The following is a 22,280-nucleotide window of genomic DNA, read 5'->3' as shown; positions in this document are numbered from 1 at the left end:
ACAGACAGCTGACAGGTTTTCACCACTGCAGGTTCTCATTCAGATCATCAGTATTTTGACAAATCATAAAAAAAATCCATGATTAATTTTTCACTAATATACAGGTTAACAAATCTCATGTTACAGAATGACATTTAAGAGTCCATATTACAGCCACTGTGCACAGGAATGTCTTTAACACAAAAATTAATACTCAAAACAATTGCTCAGAACTCTCATCATTTCCAAACAAGCAAAAGAATTAGAGTTTTATCTGGGCCTTTTTAAATTTCTTTCCTTTGTGTGCAACCAATTCCTGTGCTATAATGAGAACAGCTCTGGAACTGCTATTGCTTAAATTACAGCAGCAATTAAAAGCTCCATGTGAGATAAGACTATCATTAAGTTCAGTGATGTGCAGACAGTAAAGGTCAGTGTCTCAAAGGTCCTACAATCTAAATAAACAAAGCCAACAAAGATACATTAACATCCACTTAAAGATAAGCAGCAAAAGTAACCAAGTGACTCACAGGAGCTTCCATTTCATTTGGAACTCAGAACTGAAGTGAAATCTCCAGGGCTTCAATCCTGACCAAAACCATCTTCCTTACAGAAAAATAAAAGCATTGGTTCTAATGTAGAGACCTTCATAAGCCATGTTTCTAAGCACACACCGGATGCCTCAGGCACACAGCGTGCATTACACGTATGATGAGGATTTACAGATAGAAAATATATTGTCTGGGATAATTTTATTTTGCTGTTTAACAGAGAATCAATCCTCACATTAAATAGATATAATGATTTAATAACGCTCTGTCTTAAGTAGTAGCACTAATCTAAATTAAAACAGAATCAGGTGTAGTTTAAATAATAGTGTCTTTAAACCCTGTCTAAAATGAATGTTTCAGAGAAGACAAATTAGTGCACATTGACAGAGGGCACTGCGAAGAAATATCAGATCTACCAAATGAGATATGCATCTCTAACCCCTGGGTTGTAATGGCAGTGAACCATCCCCTCTGCACTCAAGAGAAGACAATCTATTACCTTGCTTTCTTCAAAATGCAACTGATAACTCTCCACAGGATAAATAAATGAAAGCCATAAAAGTCTATAAAACACTTACCCAGAATAGTCTACTGCGGTCCTTATCAAATTTATTTTCTTACATCTGCAAATGAAGTCATGAGTAACTCAGCTCTCCAGCAATTAAGAGGACAAACGAGTCATTCAGGCTCACAGAGCAAATCCTAGGTAGAAAGAGAAGCAGAAGATCCAGGTGCAGTGCCATAGATGAGGAGCACCCAAATGCTGTTCCACATTACTGGAAAGTGGGCTATGATGTTCCACCTTTTCATCTCCAACCTTTATCAGCTAGCATGTTTTAATAATTCATTTTCTGAAGAACTGAATTTGTGGGACATTTGGTATGAAAAAAAAACAAGCCTGAACTCTAGTGTAAACTTCAGTCTCCCTGGTGTATTAATGTGTGATGTGAACATTTTAAAAACCATTTATTCATTTCCTCCCAGTTAAAGTAACACTGAGCACGAGCCCTAAAATTAGAGGCGGAGGTCTGAAAAGAAGATACAAGGCGGTAGAATTTCATCTGCACTGGGGAATCCAAGAGGAACAGATCTACTTTGCTGGGTCAGAGCACAGCATAGATGGAGAAAAACAAGCTATGGAGGTAGGTGGGACTGCTGGTGGATCTGGGCCATAATTAAAGCACTCTTGTATTTTTATGATACTATTAGATGAAAAGTATTGGACAGTTTTCCTATGAATCACCAGCAAATGGATATAAAGAACCTGTGACACATTGCTCACTGATCAGATCACTAAGGAAAACATACTGAGTTTACATAGCAAGGGCACAGTTAAGATAGGAAATCTGGAGTTACGCAGCTTTTTGGGAGAACTATCTCCAAGCCTGTACAGTCTGATTACACTCTCACACTGTTTATTCTGACTGTATACTCATTTCTGGGACTGCAGCAATGAACTGATCTCTACACCTGAGAAAAACAAAATTCTCTCCAAGTCAAGGCAAGTTGCCAGTGCTGGTACACATGGGTTGGTGGAAGGGCATCACCACCCACCATCCAGCACAGAGAAAAAGTTTAACTGTTCCACTGCACAGGCTGAAAACTGAGGGTTGCTGCAGTCCACAGAGCACTTCATCTTCTGGTACGTGGGTGGGGAAGCAGCTCTTGTTCTACTACAGTCAAAGTGCAAACAAACAGCCAGGCTACACTTAAAACCACTAACTGCAGAGAAATACAAGCACATCATTGGCCTTAACTATTTTGTTACAGCTTCATATTGTTCACATAAGAGAAGATGCTTTGGATTTAACCGATGCAAAGAACTATGCAGACGGTATAGCTGTGCTAGCATTCTTTGTAAAGGTAGGTGGCCAAATTCTAATTCTTTCTCTCAAATCTAATGGCAAGTTGGCTGTGTACTAGTGTCAAAGTTACGTTATTCTAAGACCTAAACCTTCCTAAACTCTATGGACATGCAGTGCCTGAATGGGGTTCCTTTATCTTTTTCTATATTCCTTTTGCTGTTGCCTTTGTGAATCTTGACAATTTCATTCACAATTCATTTAAAATAACCACTTGCTGAGGAATACATGATCTGGAATAAAACTGTTTCCATTTCAGATTGATGAAGAAAATAAAAACTATGCAACTCTCATAAGTGAATTAGATAATATTCCAGAGAAAGGTAAGACACTTGGCTTGTTCGATACACACATCTATTTATTTGAGTACACATTCTACAAGGTGATCCAAGGTCCAATCTTGTTCTGGCTATAGTAGAAATTGTTACTAAAAATTCACAGGCTAATTGAATATGAAAAGGATAAAGATTAGTTTGTCAAGTACTCAGAGCATTGGAGGTGGGAGAAAAACTAGTTCTCCATATTTGCAGATGAAGAATGCCTAAGCACCAGAATGAGTATTTCTGCTTCTGCAAAGTGAGTAGAAAAACACGCAGTGAGAACATTTTAACAAAGAGAAATGTTTTGTTATTTAACAAGCGAGGTGTTCATATGTTGAGCACTGAGGGATTTTGCAGGCAGTGGTCATGGATTTCACAGGCAATGCAGTGTGGCTGTCCCAGTGAGCCTGGGGAGAGCACATGGGGACAAGGATTTACACAGCCATTAGCTGCAGGTGCCTTCGAAGATACGTATGAACAATACTTTCAGCTGTGCTTGTTGAAAACAGTATTTCTGCCTGGTTTGCCTAGACACAACATCACAGATGGAGGCTTTGCCACTGAGTTCTCTTATCCCACCGGTAAATGAACTTGTGAAGTACTATCGGTACGAGGGCTCCCTCACCACCCCTGACTGCCACGAGACGGTCATCTGGACAGTGTTTGAGAAGCCAATTCAACTCAGTTTATTCCAGGTAAGTCACAGAGGGACGCTGTGACAGATCTGCATCCTGTGATTTTCCTGCCTGTCTGCTCATTCACTTAAGTTAACTCAGGTCTGTTAGCTGCTTCATTGCTTATGGAATCACAGAACAGAACAAAGAATATTCCCAGTTGGAAGGGACCTGCTCCGTGAGCTCAGGGCTGTGCCCACCACCCTCTGGTGCAGAACCATTTCCAAGGTTCTGCTGCTATGACAGACACCTGCTCAGCATTAGGTTAAATCCATACACTCTCCTAATGCCAGTTTTAACAGCATTGCTTAATAGTTCTCTTAAATCAACTCTCAAAAAAGAGGAACAGGAGACCAAGCCAAGACTGTCTCTAAGATGCACATTGCGCAGCTGACAGAGTATATGATTAAAGCAATTGAGATGTCCCGGAATGGAATCTCAGCAATACTATTTGGGCAAGAGCCAGCACCTTCATTTTGTTTGTTATTTGCAGCATACGCAATCATTTTGCTCAAAGAGCCTCACACAGCACAGCACACAAGAGTGAGCATCCCACTCCTGTGCCAATTTCTAAGCAAACAAAGAAATGAGGCACTAGAGCTCTCACTTTGTATCCCCATGATGTGACAGACAAGAACAGGACGTGTGTCACAAGGTCTGATCTAACCAAGTCCTTGGGCTAGACAAAAAGCATTCAGCTCACACAGGAAACCCATGTGATTTCTGAGACTGAAATCAGTGGGTAACCTCCAGCAGTAGCCTCCATCAAGTGTTTCCTGCAAGGTTCAGTGCATCCATACAGATCAAAAGTAAGGTACAGAGTAAGGTAGTGCAGCTCTAAAACGTTACCATTTCCAGTGTTCCACAGAAAAAAAAAAAAAAAAGAAAAAAAAAAGAATGTTTACAATTTGCTTTTTCCAATATCTGCAGATTTCCCAGTTCTCAAAAGTCCACTTTGGAGCGAAGAACTCAACATACATGTCTGAAAACTTTCGGCCTGCTCAGTTCCTGAATGATCGACATGTGTACTGGTCCAGTGCCAGCAGCCTCCTGCCTCCTGCTAAGGTTTTAATGTTGGCACTGATCCTTCCGTACCTCCTGAATTCTCTCTTCCAATGAACAGTTCTCACTTCAATCAAGGTTCTGGGCTTTCATTCTGTTTTGTTTTTGTATAAAGTATTCCCTCTAACCACCAACTCCTTAATTATATCTGAATACCGAATATTCTCTCCTCCTCCTTCATACACTAACCAACAACTTCTATTGCTGCTCCTATATAAAATGAATCCATGGCACTAAATTATATGAACTCTAAGGAACTGTAAAATTAAACTATGAAGATTCACATTTAAAAAACACTTAAAGAAAACATTAGGAAGGATTATCAGCGATCCTGTAGTTTTAAAACAACAGTGGAAGGACACTTGGCAAATTATATGGAGGAGTTTCAGGAGGAATCTCTTCTTAAGTGCCTACAAGGGTTTCTGTTTTTTTTAGTGGACTATGTTTACATTCAACACTGCGAGTCAGGAAGACAAACAGCTGGAGGAATCCTTATTACATCTACACTGTCCTACATGAAGGTAAAATACAGAGCATAAAGATGCTCAACGGAATTGAACAACACCTCGGTCATTTCATCCAGTGAATGACATGTGACAAACTCATCTGTACTAATACATTTTTCCCCCTTCTTCTTTCGGAGTACCTAAAAAGTTAACTCTTAGGTAAAGATACTGCATTACTTCAATCCAACCTACTGATTCTGCATATCAAATTTCTCTGCTAAATCTATTTCTTCAGCCCAGTATGACATCCTATTCCAGGATGCCCATGGCAGATGTGATGTGCCATAAAGGAAAAGAGAAGCTTGTTCACATACTCAAACTGCACATCTGCAGCAATTCCGTCTTTGTAGGGCTGTTAGGAGCATGAAACATTCAAGATCCTTTACAGTTTTCATTTCTATAATGAAAATCTTCCATAACAGTTCAAGGAATGGCTCCTTCCATTATCGCTATTTTAGAAACATTTCAATTTCAGTTTGAACGTTTCAGAGTGAATATTCCCACAATTTTTAAAAGAATAACATACCTTCAGAATATTCATGTATGGTTAACATTCATAGTTTCAGGAAGAAGATTGCAATTGGAATTGATATCTTCAGATCTTACCCAGTTACCACACTCAACATACTGGGGGCAGGAGTGGGATTTCCTTGCACTGTTCCAGTTCTCTCTCTGAAGACAGACAATACTGACTGCTTTCTCCAGCTATGCCACACACATTGCAGCTGCTTTGAGGAGTTTAGATTTTGGCCATCCCAAGATACCATTTCATTCTAGAGGATACCTACTCTTTCTTTAGGGCAATGTTTGCAAGGATGACCCTACACTATGGCTACAGTCATATTCAGGAAGATATGACAGTGTGACTGACTGCACATCACCAAAGGAGAAAAGTTATTTTCATATTTAACGATCAATAATATGAGCTTTAAAAAACAAAACATGGAAAAGCCAATTTATCTTGTTACATTTAGAAGAATGGTTAAGAGTTTAGCTGTATTTTTAAGTAACAGAAATCCTTCAGAGAAGCAAACATAAAAGAAGGATTAAAGCTGAACAGACATACTATATATTCTTTGGGTTGAGTTTTTATTTGTCTTTGCTGAAGGAAAACCTACACAGCATTCATTAAGAAAAGGAATATGCTTCTTTTTCCTATTTTTTCCACAAGTTGCAGGGTTGGGTCTGCTATATCTCAGGGTGGTTTGAGGGAAGGGAGGGAACTGTACTACACTGGGACATTACTGATGTCAGCAGGCTCCTGGAGCTGTTACTTCACCTTGGCCATCAGAGAATCACTTGTCCCCTGAAAAAACTGCTTTGAGTTCAGCACATTGCTCACCAGAACTAGTTGACCACTTCCAGCCCATTAGATAGAGGTCATGCAGGCTTACAGAGCAGCAAATGGTACCATGGATCTACCCAGTATAACCACCCATGTAGAAGTTCGCCAACATAAACTTCTCTCTCTCTTTTGTGTGAATCTTTTTTCATTACATTACTCAATATCCTGCAAGAAAAGAACATGTCAAGAAAAGATCACACCAGTCCTATCCTCACAGACATGTAACTTAAGTAATTTCACTTGAGCAGATGCCAATATGGCTTATTCAGTGTGCAGCACCGTGTTCTGAGCAATGGGCTGAACTTAGTGAGTACATTCATGACAATGCCTTTGATTTTTCTCTTGTTTTTAGTGTCAGATACATAGCTGTAGTATCCAGTATTTTTGTTTCACTGAAATCAAAGCATGAAGGCTCCATGCTTTTCCATTTTTTACAACACAGATTATGAGCCCCCTCTGACCGTGGGCTCCCTGACAACAGCCCCATGTCCCCATACCTAGACTTATCAGACATTAATGCACACCTGCTTGTTTCCAGTTGTTACAGTAGGTCATGATGACAGAAGCCTTTAAGCTGTCCCAAGCCTCACAAAGCTTCACAGGTTTACGTCAATTTGTGAACTTCATGGTAGCTGTTAAAACGCATGCAAAGCAAACAGCAGAGGGCCATGGGAGCTACACTCTGTATCTGTGTCAATGATCCACATCAACTTGTTCTTTGTCAGAGGCTCCTCAGCAACCAAGTGGACACATGCTGTTCTCATGCTCAGTATGACAGCAACAGGACCAGCATTAATGCAGTAAATCAATACAGATCCATAGCAACAGCTACTCAGGTAAAAACATTAAAGACAGGAAGGTCTCAAATAAAACATTTGGTTCTCTTTTGTAACAGTACTTATGGGGAAGTTGTTATTCACACGTATCTTCAGGCACAGGTTTTCAAGAATTGTATCCACATGAATTTTGGCAGGAAACTGCCATTTGAAAGAAAATAGGAAACTACAGAAAGTCCTGATGAACTAATAGCTAACTGGTGATGCTATAGGAAAGAACTGGGGGAGGAATATTTAGGAAAAACAAGAAATTGTATTTTCCTACTTAGAGATTAACATAAAACTTTGCTAATGCATTTGACATATGTTGGAACCAGGGTTAGAGACCATTATATCCCAGGGTTTAGTCACGTAAACCAATAGAAAATGAAACAACAACGGAATCTAAAATTCTCTAGAGAAGTATATTATTTTAGGCTTAAAGCAACAAAAACAGGCGGTGGCCAGTCAAGACTACCATGTGGATTTCAGAAAACAGCATATGAACTGAGTGTGTTCAAAACTGCAAACTCCTCTCGCAAAAGAGTTTGGGAGATTACCACAAGATAGAAAATAGCTTATGTGAGCTCTGTCCTGAAGAGCAATAGGGTTTGGGCTTAGGGTTTACCTGTAATGGTTGCCAGGAAGGAGCCAATTCACTGTAAGGATGAACAGCAGCCAGGAACACAGCACACTTCAGCAAGCTTTGTCCATTTCTAAAAGCCCGAAGTGCTCCTTCTCCACTTTTGGATCAGATTGATCTGAGAACAAGCTTTTGGGGACTGAGAGATGGAGAAACAGATCTGCTCCATGAAAACAGGCCCAGCTTCACACTCACCTGACAACCAGCTGCTAACAGAGTATCCCAACACTATGCTTGCAGCAAAGCCCCAGGCTGGGGCTGAGGGACAGGCATGGCGCTGTGACAGTGCTGGGTTGCAGCACCTGCTGCTGCCAGAGCCAGGACCAAAGGCCACATCTGTCCTGCTGCTTGCAGATGAACTGAAGGAAAAAATGTGGAGGGAGAGAAAAATAAAGGAAACATTCTCTCAGAATGGCCGGGTGTTGGGCAAAGTGAAGGCACCCACAGCTCCCACCCACCACTGGCTGCCATCTTTTGAGGGCCCCTTCCCGTCAGGCTGAGGGGAGGCCCCAGTCCAGCCCCTTGGATGACAAAACAACCACAGCTTCCCCACCTTGCTTCAGGTCTTGTCACCCCAGGGTGGTACAAACGTGATAGCAAAAAACAAGCTGTAAGAAGATTTCCTCCAATCAGAGCTGCTTTAAGCTGGCAGGAATGGATGGCCCTCGGTGCACACAGGGGACATTTCCAGAGCACTTCCACTTGGCAGCATGTCAGGGCCATGTGTGCCTCTATTAAAAACATTCACCGGCATTTCTGAACCTGAAACGTTTCACAGAGGTGGGTTAAAAAGCAATCAGAGGAGATGGGAGCAGGGAAAAGTCTCCAGGAGCAAGAGGGCAGCTGGAGCAGCGGGCATGGTGACCTTGGCGGGGTTCTCCTGAACACTGACACAACTCACTCAAACCAACTGCTGGGAATGAGAACATGCAGTTTTCAGAACAAAGTTTAAACGCATTTCCCCCCCAAACAAACTCAATTCCAGGCTTTTAACATACGAAATAAACCCATCTACTCCATAAAACTTGCTTAAAATCAGTCAAAAATGTAAAATTATGAGTGAAATTAACTAGAGCAATTAATTTACATGTCTCTGGGTGATTATCTTCTTTCTTAGAGTCAAATGAAATCTGCATTTAAAGTTATAACGTAAAGGGTATGAAGTTTTCAAAGACTGTGCTAAGTTCAGACTATTTTCTAATCTTTTACTTATCAACGTCCTGTGAAATGATTCAGACATTTAGTACTCAAACATGGTTTGAATTTAAAAAGCAAAGAACCGACATCACTTTATTACCTATGGCATTTGTTTCCTTATAACCTACTTTCATGTAGTTAAATTTCCCAACGCCTTTTCTTTTTATTACGAGAAGGAAACCTTACAGAAAAATATATTACTTTCCTTCTACTAGAATTACCACCATGACAACACCCATTCACTTCCCAGCTTCCTGAGACTGGACGTTGTTCCCAGTATGTGAGAGAAGTACCTTGATTAGGTTACAGATGCATGTAGTTATGAGGAATTTATGAGAGAGGAAGACAGAAGTTGAACATTTTGCTGATTGTGCTGATGTTGAGATTAAGGCCTGAGTAAATCATAGTCATTTTTTATCAAGAAAGCTGTATCTCTAAAAACCTAAGAGTCACTTGACGCTGTTGTACTGATCACCTGAAATGCTTCCTTGCAAAAAGTAAAACACAATGTTTTGTGTTGTAGAATCCAACAGTTCTTGTTGAACCTAGGGGTAATCTTAAGAGGAAAACAGTGATCAGGAGGAAGGCACACAGATGGTCAAAAAGGTGCTGAAGGCTTCCCGGTCCTGTTCATTGAAACTCACTGCAGCCAACAGCTCTGGCTTTGTGCAGCACTTCATTCCAAACACAAGCAAAGGGGAGGACTGACTGTTAACCTCAGGGGATTTCAGTGCCCCAGATCATTGACAGAACCAAACCATTTCTGGGAACCTGGTATTATGGCGGCTAGATAGAGACTCTGAAGCAGGTTATAAGCAGAACTATTGCTGCAGCTCCTTTTACTTTGATGATTTTAGAGCAATTTGAGTGGCAGACAACACAGCATCCTATCAAACGGCTCAAAAAGGGACTCCAGTGTCACCACACTGAAACAGGTTTCTATTGTCCTCATTGTTACTATTGCAGAGCATAAATGGGTTTATGATCACACAGATATGACTACACAAGTTACAACACAAGACTGATTTATTTTAAAAACAGCTATTAAAGCTCATAAAATGCAAACATCCCTATTGCATGGGAAGAAGTCAGTGCAATTTCTATTGCAGTCATAGAAATATTTTGAGATTGCGACAGAGAAAAGATGGTGGGGCAACAGATAAGTCACAGCTCGTGATTCATAAATGCCTCACATGAAGACTGTTAAAAAGCAAAAACACACCTGACAGTTTCTCAGGAAGACCCAAATGACCCCAGAGGCTGATGTGGCTTCAGATGGAGATGTCTGCTTGGTGAAACTCAGTGGCTCGTTTCAGTAATGCACAGCAATGCAAAGAGCTCTGTAAAATGGCTGTGAGATAAAAGCATCCACAGAAACAGCTCTGATATGTAAATCTATTTACAAAGGAAGGAGTGCACACAGTAAGCTATGTAGGATTTAATTCTTTTGATAACTCGTTTTCTACCTTTGGCTACAATATACATGGCTAAGTCAGCATCATCTTCATCAAACAATAGATCTTCCTAGAGCTTTCAACTTTCTGGTTAATCAGAGTACGTAGAGCCTAAATGGAAAAGCAGAGAAAAGTGAGAGGAAAGCTTAAAACAACAACAACAAAATTATTCCACACTTCTTTGCACAAGTTTATTCCATCAGAGCGGATGAAAACAGCACAGTTAATTTGCTCCTCCATTCAGAAAATCAGGAAGAAAAGCACAATAAAATCTGCCGGCCACATGGGCAGCAGCAATAAAACCTGAAGTATCCATGCCTGCTGTGCTGTAAGCAACCTTCAGATTCCTGCCAAGAGAGCTTGAAACAGGATGTGTAACACATCCTGCACCCTCATTACAGAGCACTCAGTTATCCCAGGGTACTCGTTGGCAAGCAGATCATTTTCAGGCACAGCTTTCTATCATGCTTTCCACGTTGCACACTTTGTACAAGCTTGCCCAGCACCAGCCTGATTGTGTGCACCTGACACAATGTTGGGTTTTTGCTTTTTCTCATCTTCAAACATATCTGAGAGAAAATGTAAGAAAGGGCGGTGCTTTAATTCCACTGCTCTCAATGCTCCTCAGTTAAGAATTTGTTCTGTCAACATCACAATTTGTTCTTATTGAGAAGTCATCTGTGACAACCAAATTCCTACGAGTGTTACATTATCAGTAATGTTATTTGTGACATTAGCTGGAAAAGCTGGTTTTTTCCTCCATCTACCTCTTGCTTCTTTTTATCCCCCACCTTTCAAAACAGCCCAGGATTAGAAATGACAAAGCAACGTGCAGCACTACCAGCTTTTAATGAGTAAACCAATTAGAAAATTAATTTGTATGTTTAAATGAAGGAATTATATTATGTAATTCAGAGGTCACGCTCCGTATCAGTACAAATCCTCTGTCCAACTCTTCATGTTAAGAGATTCACTCAGCTGTGAATGCCCAAATGAAAAAAAACAATTGCTCAAAAGCATGAAGGCAAACAGCAAGTCAGAGCGGGAGAAATCAGCCTCTACACAACCAGCTCTACATTTATTAATTGATCTGCAGCAATTTCTATTAGAAAACTTTAAGTTTGTATTTCAATTTCAGTCTTCACTGGGGTTGAAGGCCAGGAATTCAAATTCCAGTAGCAAAGGAGACTTATGCTGTGATGGCAGTTTGTATTTCTCAACAGCATACAATAACGTGTGCTGAGCTCCTCGTAACTGTCAGACACCAGCAGAAAACCAACAGTTCAGCTGGCAGCTTTGTAAATCACCCAGGACAGCGCTGCTTCCACTCCTCTTTCTAGAAAGTCAGGCTCAAAGCATCAATACCACTTTAAATCAAATTGATGTGGAATATGTTCTGTTGGAGCAGGATGTTCTTTGCTCACGACGTTGGAGTAATTTACCGCGTGAATCTGTAACCCGGGCAGGATCATCTATGTAAAGTGCAAAGGTCCAAAGCTGATGGACTGAAGCGCACAGCTGGGGAATAAACTGTTGCAGGATAGCAGATAAGTGCAAAGGCTGGATTGAAATGCTGATATTCTGAAAGGAAGAGTCGGGGCTTTAACAAAACAAATGAGCCTTGGATAGGGTGGAGTGTCACACCCAGAAGGTAATAGAAACACAGAACATATGAACTCCACCAAAGCAGACAGCATGGCTTCCCAGTCCTCCTGCTGGTACCTACATTGTCTGCTGTGGCAAGGTGAAGCATCCAAGATATTTTCCAGACTGACCTCATAGCATTTATCAGAGTGCTGTGCCTTTGAGGAAAAGCATGTGCAAAGGAGAAAGCTTGCAGTTAGACCCTGAGAATAGGCAGCAGCAGCCATAGAGATTCACTGCAGAGGAAAGGCTGTGAGGGCATTGGGAAACTGGTTCACTCTGAATCTATTCATTCCGAGCCAGGGTACACAACTGCGGACGTGAAGAAACTACCAACAGCCCCAGTAACCTGCCCATAACACGCTCCTGGTTGGCATCCCAACTATCTGAGGGCTTTAAGTAGTAACATTACTGGAAAATCTTTACTACAGCTTGCAGATGACAGCCAGTTCACCTACCATGGATCTTCTATATTATAATTATTTGTGGTAAAGGCACCTGCAGACAGGCTGAAGCCCTCTCAATTGTTCAGGTCTTTTTTTTGCCAGCTGATAAACCAGAACTGCCATCCAAAATAAATCTGGGTTCTCTCTGCAAGGATTCTTCCTCAAATGCCTCCCTCCAGAGCGAGCTGTTGTTTTAAGCAAAATACATAAACAACAGAAAATAATGTCAGTGCTTTACTATTGTATACATAAATCCAAACCATTCTCTAAATCACCACAACAAAATATCATTGGTCTGAATGTTGGGAATGTTGAGGGTTTTTCTTTAATTGAAATGGAGAAATTTGGCATTTTACAGTAAGACATTCCTCAGGTATAGTGTATGTTATCATGGAGATGGATAAAAGATACTACAACCTTTGCCATCTTAAAGCTACGTATATTAAATAGAGCACTGTGGGAAGCAGCAAAATAACCTGATCAGAATCAGGAACGATTCTTCTCATGTACACAAACAAACAGAGGGGACCTGAACAGCAGGATTCCCACAAACAGCTGAAAACAAAATTGCAGGTATTTGTGCTGAGAAATTGCCTGCGCATTTGAATGACTGCAGGCCAGTAACTGCACGGCGTTGTTCCAGCAAGCAGTTCACAGCTGAAACTAACAGACAGAACCCAAGGCAAAAACACTCCCCTGTCCCATTTTTTCCTCTTTTTCTTCTTTTCTCTTTCTTTTCTTTCTCAAACCACAAAGAAAAGAAGTTTTGTTTAACAGACTGGAGCGATCTGAAAAAAAATCAGAGCTCAGGTTGCACGGTGTCAGCTTTTCCATCCCTGATTCAGTTTCCTTCAGCCACTCTGCATTTATTTTTAAAAGGTCATTAAGCAAGATACAAAAGGTGAAGTGCAAAGTTACAGATTTATAACCTGCCTGAGCACTTGTTAGACAAAGGGTCAATGCTGCTTTGAACACAAAAGCTGAAGTAAAGGAGGTGTTTGCTTTCTACCCCGGAACATCAAAAACCAGCCGGTAAAGCAAGAGAGACCCAACCTTGCTAAGGGTGAAGTGTTAGAGGGGGTACTCACATCTGTATTTTATCCCTTACTTCTCTTTAATCAACTCCCACATCTTTTTAATTTATTTGAACTCTACCCTTCTTCACACTCAGCCTCTCACTATATTAGCCTGCCCTGTCACTCACATGAAAGAGAAGGCTGCTTTCAAATACAGCCAGCATTTCTGTCCCAGTTAAATCAAAATCACTTAAACAACAACTCAAGCTTCTGATTCCTACAGATTTTGTGCTCAAAGCCAGTAATTCTCCAGGTCACTCGTAATTTTTACTACTTTAAACTGCTGCTAGTTTGCCTCGTGTCTCACTGAGCAGTCAAATCCCTGGATTATGCTAAAAGCAACATGTAATGACTTCATTAACTGAGTTGTTATTTGAAAGCACATGCTCCAGAGACAATAGTATCCCAACTTCTACTCCATTCAGTCGTTTAAAGAAATACAACAAGGGGAAAAGGTAAGAAGTTTAAAGACCTACTGTGACATCTTTGTCCCCATCCCATGGTCACATTAGTTCTCTGATATGCTGCCAACATTTTATCTAATGTCTTTTAAACAGGAACATTTTTTAAGCAAAGCCGAAGATAAAAAGACAACATGGCAGGCAAACATTTCCAATTCACTTGTTCATGAACAAGGCTGTAAACATGAGCGGTCAATATACATCATTTGGGTCTTCCTGTGAGGAATCCTTTCCTGCTCCTTGAACAAGCATTCTCACCCACTGTGAATATTTTTAAGTCTCCAAGCAGCGTTCTTACACATCAAAAGGAAAACATCAGCTAACAAAACCTCAGCTAACTTTCTGTTTGCTGATGGATCTGAACACAAAAGAAAACATCCAGAATCCAGGTGGAATATTGATTAGATTGCCAAATGAACACCTCAACATCCAAGCCTTAAAACCCAGTCTGTTCTACTCTGGTGAGTCTGGCAATGAGTTCAATCTCAGGAAGATCCCTTCCCTCAATGTACCAGCCGGGCTCCTGCTAACCCAGCCCAGAGTGCTCCTTGCCTTCCTCACTGGCAGGACACATTGCTGCTGTGTGCTGTGCTCACTGTCCTCATCTTCAGTTTCCTTTGAGGCTGTGTCACCTCAGCACATGTCCACCCACTCCCTGCTGCTGAGATTGTCCTCATAAGCAAGGCTTCATAAACAAATCCTGTATTCCTTTTCCTCCTCATAGTACACTTCAGCATGGCACCGGCACTGACAGCAGTACATGGGGACAATAGTCAAATGTCAACGAAGCACTTTGGAGGAGGGATGTAACAATATTATGGGCCACATGTTTGTAATCACACTGTTCCTTGCATTGTCTCATTACTCCAAACATCGTAACGCAAGCATATTTTGTAAGGCTTTCTTAATTCAGCACTGGTGGTGCTGGATCCTGTTCCTGGCTCTGAAGCAGCAGCTTTCCTTTGTTGTTATCCAGTTCATAGCATGAACTCTTCAGTTTTCCTGTAGCTCATTGGGAGGCCAAGGCTTATTTATAACACACGTAAATATTTTCTCCATCAAAACGCTGCACTGAGTGAAGGGACAATTTTTAATCTGCGAACCATCTCAGCCATTGTATGCTAAACACGAAGAGGCTCCAGCTGAATGCTGCACTTCCTTTATCATCTTTCAGCAAATTTTAAACAAGAGGACTCATCTGGCCAGGTTTTTCTCTGTTGCTGTCCTGCAGGGCTGTGTTAAAGCCCAAACTCTTGTCACCTCAGACTAATTCTATGAGTTCAAAACTAGCCACTACTTCTGCCATTTATTTGCCTGTTTCTTCTATCTGCTTAATCAAAACCCTCTCTAGTGGATGGTGTAAAGCCAACACAGGTCACAGCATGATGGGAATCGGTAAAAGGGCAGGAAGAGTAAGTGAGAAGATACACTATAGGACAAGGTCTGAATGTCTGACCTGTCTGTGACAGAACACTGACAAACCAAAGTAAAAAGAAACACTTCAGGGCAGGATACCTTCATCTTCAGATTTAGTTAATGACTGTTTCTTGAAACCAGTTATGTCTGCAAGCACTGGGGCATGCCAGATCTCAGTGATGTCACTGCTTGGAAGATTCCTTCCAGCCTGAAGTACTTTACGATCCAATCGTTCTATGCAGAATCAGACACCATGCTATTATTTCACTTGTATTATGTCTGTGTTGCACTAGATGGAAACAACAGGCAATACAGAACAATCGCAATTCAGTTTGAATGAAGGAGAAATGTACCTACTTTTTGGATCAATGAAAACAATTTCTGCCTTGGTAAGGATCAGGTCTGTCTCGATGATATACGCTACTGAATAAAAGAAGACAGGCATCCAAATGTAGGAATTTTATGTTACAAAGCCAGAATTTCACACATGTGCTTTGGTTTCCTTGTGAACTACTAAGAATCATTAAGAGATCAACCAGCAGGAAGAGCAGAGTTTCTATACTCCATAAATGTGCTCAAAGATCCTAATTTTCGTTAACTCTAGTAGCATTCTTAGTACCCCAGTTTGTGGCTATATTGCAGAACGGCCCTTATCACACATTGCTGTTAATTTTCAGTAACAGGAAAACTTTTACACGCGAACAAGGAAGCTGGAGGTTGGTCCCAAACAAAAGGCACAATCTTCCAAGATTCTGTCAGGATTAATTTCATGAAACAATAAATCATCAAGCACGAATGACTACATTTTACTAACTTCTTGCCTCCATTTACTGGTCCTAAGGGAAAAAAGGTATAACAAAAGCTGAAATTAATACATACGCTGATCCTGTGGGCATTCAGCCAGCTGGGGACAGCCATGCCTACAGTTTGTGTGCTTTCTCAGGACGTTTAATGGCCCCAATCTGCAGATAATGGACAAACAGGCTACATAGAGAAAATAAGTGACACCATCTCCTGTGTTAGCCAAAGGGAGTATAGGGAACAAGAGGATACATTCCAGCCATAACTGGCAACTTCAGAACAGATTGAAACAATGGTGTAAAGATAAAAATCACTTGTGGAGTTGAGCTTTAAAGAGTTAGGGGGAAGTGACATCAGTCAGCTCCTCTTAGCTGCAGGGCACTCACAGGACTTGGTACACTCACACTTCCCAGTCTGATGCAAACACTGTACTTTGCATGAGAAGACACCTCCCCATCCGCTCGTTTCCCCATAACAGGAGAATAAAACATGCAGTTCTTAGACCTGATGCTCTTTACAGAAAGGCTACCTGCCTACCACTGACACAAAGAAAGGGCTGAGCTTCATTCAACACAGGCCATTTCATCAACTGGCTCAAGCCAAGCTGGTTTTGTTGATTTCAGACAGTCCTCATAGTTTTCATTTGTAAAGTAAAAGGCATTTAACAGCAAAAAGCAGCTGCAGTTTTTTGGCAGTGATATGATCCCTTCATCTCCTTAGTGGCTTAGCTTTACTGCCAACAACTGTACATACAAACATCTTAGGTAACTAGACTATTATTATTTCACTTTCAAAGCCTTAACAGGACAAATCCATTGGATCAGCTATAGGTGATATCCTTTAAATTTGTTTTTTTCAACACTGCAGATGCACAAATGACTCAAACATCACTGTGAAATTATCAACAGCATGATTACTTATTCCAAAGCAGTAAAGGCTGCACTGAACAAGTGGTATTGTTTAATGCTCCAATTACAATTGATAAACACAGCAAAGTCTGTCTCATTTCCACTGAGACACACCAGCTTCCCTGCCCAAGGAAGACCCTTGTAGATCCTGATGCACGCTACTTAGTTATCCATTTAGCATCTTCAAGGGCCCAAAAATAAAGACAATAGTCCATTTCCAGCTAAACGTAGCAGTGTTTTTGGAAACATCTGAAACCAAACAAACACCTAGTGATGCAGCTCCCGATAGGCCACCTTATTCTGGTCTTTGGTCCAGTTGCCAGATTTACTTCCTTTTTTGGGAAAAAAAAGAAAAGTCATGATTATAATTAACCGTAAGTCTCGTATAGTCAGTGGCTGCTCAGAGGAAATGTCTCAGTGCTATACGCAGTCAAGAAGTAAATACGTGACCAAGTGCTCATACATCAGTACTTTAAGATCCGTGTTTCAGACAGTTTGAGAGCAAAACCTTCATGTATTTAAAATCATTTCAGTTACTTTTGAAATGGATTATTGCCTATGAATAAATATCATTGTTATCAAATTGCGGTACTTGCAGTACTGAACAAGAGAGGCAAGAGAAAATCCAAAGCCTACCTTTCATAAACGAAACAATAGTTTCAGATGAAAATATAGTTCAGTTACAATCTGCTTATCGGAGCTACTGGTTACACCTTCCTTCTTGTGAGAAATCCCACGAACCAATGGGTGCACACAACCTCAAGCTGAAGCACAATCTATCCACAAGCTCACATCCAAAACAATAGTAAGATTGATTTTGGCCTCTTGTTTCTGCACGTTTGCCTCAGAGCTGTTACCACTCCAAGGTTTAAATGGTTGACTTTGCCTCTGACTTCTCACTTTGTTAATGTGATATTTTGCTTCAACCAAAACCTATCTGTAAGCCACATCAGAAACACAGTGGCGTGCACTGAAGTCAGTCAATGTGTACATCATACTTCCTTCTTCTAGAGGAAACATCACTCAATTCCCACTAAAAAGACCAATATTTTCTCAAACATTCTCTCTTATCTTTGCAAATCAGTCACGTACAAGGAATGCTTCCTCTAGCACAGTACGTGGATGTACAACAAGGCAGCTCTCTGGTAAAACTTACCATGCTAGCTAGGATCATTTTGCAGCCTGTGCAGTTTTTTCCCATAGTCACTCAGTGCTACATTGCTGAAGGGCCACTCAGAGTCCTCAGCTGCCTGGAACTCCGCTCTGTGGTACCACCTGAGGAAACAAGATGGGCTTCAGTTGACCTCAAGCCTTTTTTTTCCCCCCCTTCATAAAGAAACTGCTTGGGGAAAAAAAACAATGTACTGAGCTAGCAGTGCACGATAGCAAACATCCGCTTAGACTTGTAAAGAAAAAGTGAAAACATCACACTCTGTACCGACCACATCCACAATACCGGGAACTGCTACAACACCCGAGCAAAGCACACTTTTAACGCTGAGATGGTACAGATGCAGCACAAGTTCCTCCTTGATTTTACAGCCGTAACAGGTTATAAAACAAAATGAGAGGAAACTACGACAGCCTGTGCTACGTGTGAGACTCTTCCTTCAGCTACAGGAGAGAATTTCCTCTGCTGGCTGTTGGGGCAGTTTCGTTCTGCAGATCACGCTGTGCACAGGTGAGGCACAAACAGCAGCATGACCGCACTGCTCCTCAGCCTGTATTATGAGCCGTACTTCTCCACCTGCACTTAACCATACCTCTCAACCTGCATTTTCCTTCAGCCCATGATTTTTTGTATGAACTGTTATTTCCACCTGACCAAAGCAAGAATTCTTGCTCTAGAACATCTATTATATAGAAAAAACTTAAAGAAACGCTGAAGTGCAGCATTACTAACCACCATTTACTTCAGATTCTCCTGTAACGCGAAGCAAAAGCACCGTAAAATTCGTATTTCCTCACAGCAACAGCCTCGGAAGGAAGCTTTGTGCCCGCGGGGCAGCGCTGCCCTCACGCGGTGCCGCAGCTCCACAGAGTCTCAGGCCGCGGCCCACAGCGAGGCCTGCACTGAGGCCTTGTTTTGTACCACCGTTATGAGCCCGAAATGAAGCTTTATAACCTGAATTTGAATTGCCCAAACACACAAACAAACAAAAAAAAATGTTTAAAAATGACTTTTCTCCCCCCTCTGCTTTAAAAATTTGCAGAAGGATTCCCAGAAGCAGTTAAGTAGGAATTTCAGGTTCACCCACTGTGATTTCAGTCATCTCCGATCTCAGATCCAACATCAAAAATACTCTGCAGAATAAATGAAAGAATAGCTTAATTAAATGCAATTCAGTGCACGAGGCTCTTCAGGCCGATATCAAAGAAGGAAATGCCATCACTCCCTCATGCATACAAAGCTCACATTTTAAATAGGATTAAACAGACTAAAAACTGAACAGCATGTCCTCAAATAGAAAACTGAAATAATTTCAAAATAACCGGCAGAACTACTGAGTGATTTTAGCTCTGCAAATTCCAAGCTGGGTGCTTATTCACACATTTCAACCCCATGAGTTGAAAAATACATCTGAGCTTCATTAAATGAGAACAGAAACTTGACAGCAGGAAAAGAGCTATTAAAGATATCTGACAAGACTCAACACTATCTGCATCCACAGTATTTAATTTGTTTGAATAATATAGTTACAGATAAACAGGTTCACTCCATATACAATTACCAATACCTTTTTTTAATACAGCTCATATTCCAGTACATCAACACTATTTTATTTACAAGGTATTTATGTACATTAACATCTTTCTAAAGTCAGTGCATTGTCAATAAGCTTTATACAATAATTTACAAAGTGAATGTAGTTAATAGTTAACTTAATAAATTTACTACTAAATCATGAATTAATTTAATTTAAAAAAAATTAATTACAACCAATGTAACAAACACAGAAGATCAAATAACATTAGTAGATTGTGCTACCTGCTTAAATAAAACATTTCAAAGTAAATCAGTTGAAAAATCTTTCACTTTTCATGGAGTTCGGGAAGGGAGGAGTAAATAGATGGGAACTGAAAAAAGCTTCTAACCTAGAAGTTCACAATTTGTTTTCCTTCAGTCTCAATGTTTAGATCGCTTCAGATATAAAAGAGCATACGGGATAGGGAGCAACACTTCACAAGTAAGACAATACTTATTTTGGAACCGATCTGCTACCCTGACAGAGGCACGACCTCCACAGACAGGGAGGTTTTTGCTTGAATACAGACAGCAAGATCAGCTAATATAATTTCTTAAATAGATAAAACCCAGATCCTTCTGGAAATCAAACACTTACTGGCAGGCTTGGCATTCTTGTAAAACACATTAAAAAGAAGCCTAAAATTTATTACAGAGATCAACAAAGGTAAATATCAACTGTTAGTGAGAGTAGAAAATCTGAAGAATTTGGAAGGTGACGTGACAAAAATCAGTAGGATTTGAGATTCAGCAGAAGAACCAAGGGGTGAAAGTGTGGAACATCGTTCATATACGCAAACGTTTTAACACTGAAAATGTCTCAAGAAATGCCTACTCAAAAAATAACCATCTTTCTTCTGGTCTCTCCCAAGACTTGCTCATACTTTCCTTCAACGCAATAAGCTGATTAACTCAAAAGAGCATCTTGCAAGGGTATGAAGATTCTGTTTTAATTGCAAGTATTCACATAACCTGCTGCAGAGCTGAAGATTTCAAAAGGCAACCAAATTATGAAAAAAAAAAGAAACCTTCTTAAATTAAGAAATTGATAAAAAAATAAAATAAAAACCCATGAATGCTACGATAGCTACCTGACAACCACAGCTTCTTATTGGTTTGAAATACACAGTGGATTAATTCACAGCCATTCACTCCAGAGCCCTTACAACAACAAAAAGAAACTGTTTCTGAATTCAATTATATGTTTGTTTGTTTTTAAAAGTGCAAACTTAAAAGCAACACCAGTCATGAAACATAAGCTCAAGCATCTTTCCTTCCAAAAGCTGGGAACATCTTGTGCAATGTGCACATTTTAAGACACCGTGTGTGCAATCACCGCTACTCTCTTCAACCTGAAGTTTCTTCTCGAGGCATCTCAGAAGTTTAAGATAGCACTCCTCAGGCAGAAAAGCCATTCCTGAAACATGTTGATCTGCACAGCCAACACGTGGAGAAAACACAGCTAAAAATAAACCATTCAAGTGTAGAAATTAATCCCTTCTCGAATTAGTATTTGGTTGTGCTCCCAACACACAGAAAGAAAGCAACTGATACATTAGTGGTGGCAAAACTGGAAAGCTTTCCGACTTCTGGTGTTCATTCTCAATTTGTCTACTTTTCTCTTTCTTTCCCTGTTTTGCCAGTAAAATGCAATAAAACTGCAGGAAAAAGGAGGTAGCAACATCATGTTGTCCAAAGACAACACTACATTTTTTTCCCCATATTTTAAATCTAAGGAGAACTTTAGGGGGATTAGAATAGTCGATAAACTCTACACTACTTTGCTTAGCTCTTACTTGGACTATTAAATTTAGCTCTTATTTGGTCCTAGTCGGCTTTTCTCAAACCATTTCATTTAAAGGCCAACGGCAGTCTCAGCCTGATGTCTAACATCAGAAACATTTAGAGCATGTAGTGAGACAACAAAACAAAACGATACTATCTCTATATTAACTGCTGTTTAGTTAGGGTTTTCTTTTTGTGCTTTCAGATCACAGGGTACAATAACTACGTAGCTTATCTGTCTCAATAACGTTTTGCCAAATGTAAGTTTCAGGGTGTTATCCCTCATATTCATCAAACAGTCCGTGGAAGATCAGCCGCTCACTGTAGAACACAGTACTTCTTATAATCGGACTCAAAGTCTTCATCCATGCTGCTTGTGTCTGCCATCTTTTTGCCATCAATCTTTGGCAGAAATTGTGCATAGTCTACCCCCTGCTGCTCATAGAAAAGAATGTAGGCAGAGTCGGTGTCAATTTCATCAGGATGCAATTCCTGCAAAACAGAAAAACACGTCCTGAAGTACACGTTAACTTAAAATACACACAATTGCCCTGGAAATGGTACTCCTTAAGAGGCTGTTCACAACTAG

At 40.5% G+C, this 22,280-nt stretch overlaps 2 protein-coding genes across 4 annotated transcripts in view; one reads left to right on the top strand and one right to left on the bottom strand.

Moving 5' to 3' along the window:
- Positions 1-6,024, top strand: part of CA4 (carbonic anhydrase 4) — a 17,747-nt gene extending 11,723 nt beyond the window's left edge. The window contains exons 4-9 of one of the 2 annotated variants that reach the window (XR_001558982.2): positions 1,515-1,672; positions 2,301-2,393; positions 2,652-2,715; positions 3,244-3,407; positions 4,317-4,969; positions 5,515-6,024. Coding sequence is in view for 1 of the 2 variants with exons in the window: in XM_015880672.2 (XP_015736158.1) it covers positions 1,515-1,672; positions 2,301-2,393; positions 2,652-2,715; positions 3,244-3,407; positions 4,317-4,505 (668 nt within the window). In the remaining variant the exon portion in view is untranslated. Of the gene's footprint in view, positions 1-1,514; positions 1,673-2,300; positions 2,394-2,651; positions 2,716-3,243; positions 3,408-4,316 lie in introns of both variants that reach the window. The other variant, XM_015880672.2, reaches the window with a different exon arrangement.
- A 13,793-nt stretch (positions 6,025-19,817) lies between these two features.
- Positions 19,818-22,280, bottom strand: part of USP32 (ubiquitin specific peptidase 32) — a 59,383-nt gene continuing 56,920 nt past the window's right edge. For both annotated transcript variants that reach the window (XM_015880897.2, XM_015880898.2), the window contains exon 34: positions 19,818-22,183. In XM_015880897.2, the coding sequence (XP_015736383.1) occupies positions 22,010-22,183 (174 nt within the window). In that variant the 3' untranslated portion in view covers positions 19,818-22,009. The remainder of the gene's footprint in view (positions 22,184-22,280) is intronic.

The sequence above is a fragment of the Coturnix japonica genome, chromosome 19, assembly GCF_001577835.2.
Source record: "Coturnix japonica isolate 7356 chromosome 19, Coturnix japonica 2.1, whole genome shotgun sequence".
Taxonomy (NCBI): Eukaryota; Metazoa; Chordata; class Aves; order Galliformes; family Phasianidae; genus Coturnix; species Coturnix japonica.
The sequence above is the reverse complement of the archived record's forward strand: the minus strand, read 5'-3'. Positions and strand labels throughout refer to the sequence as shown.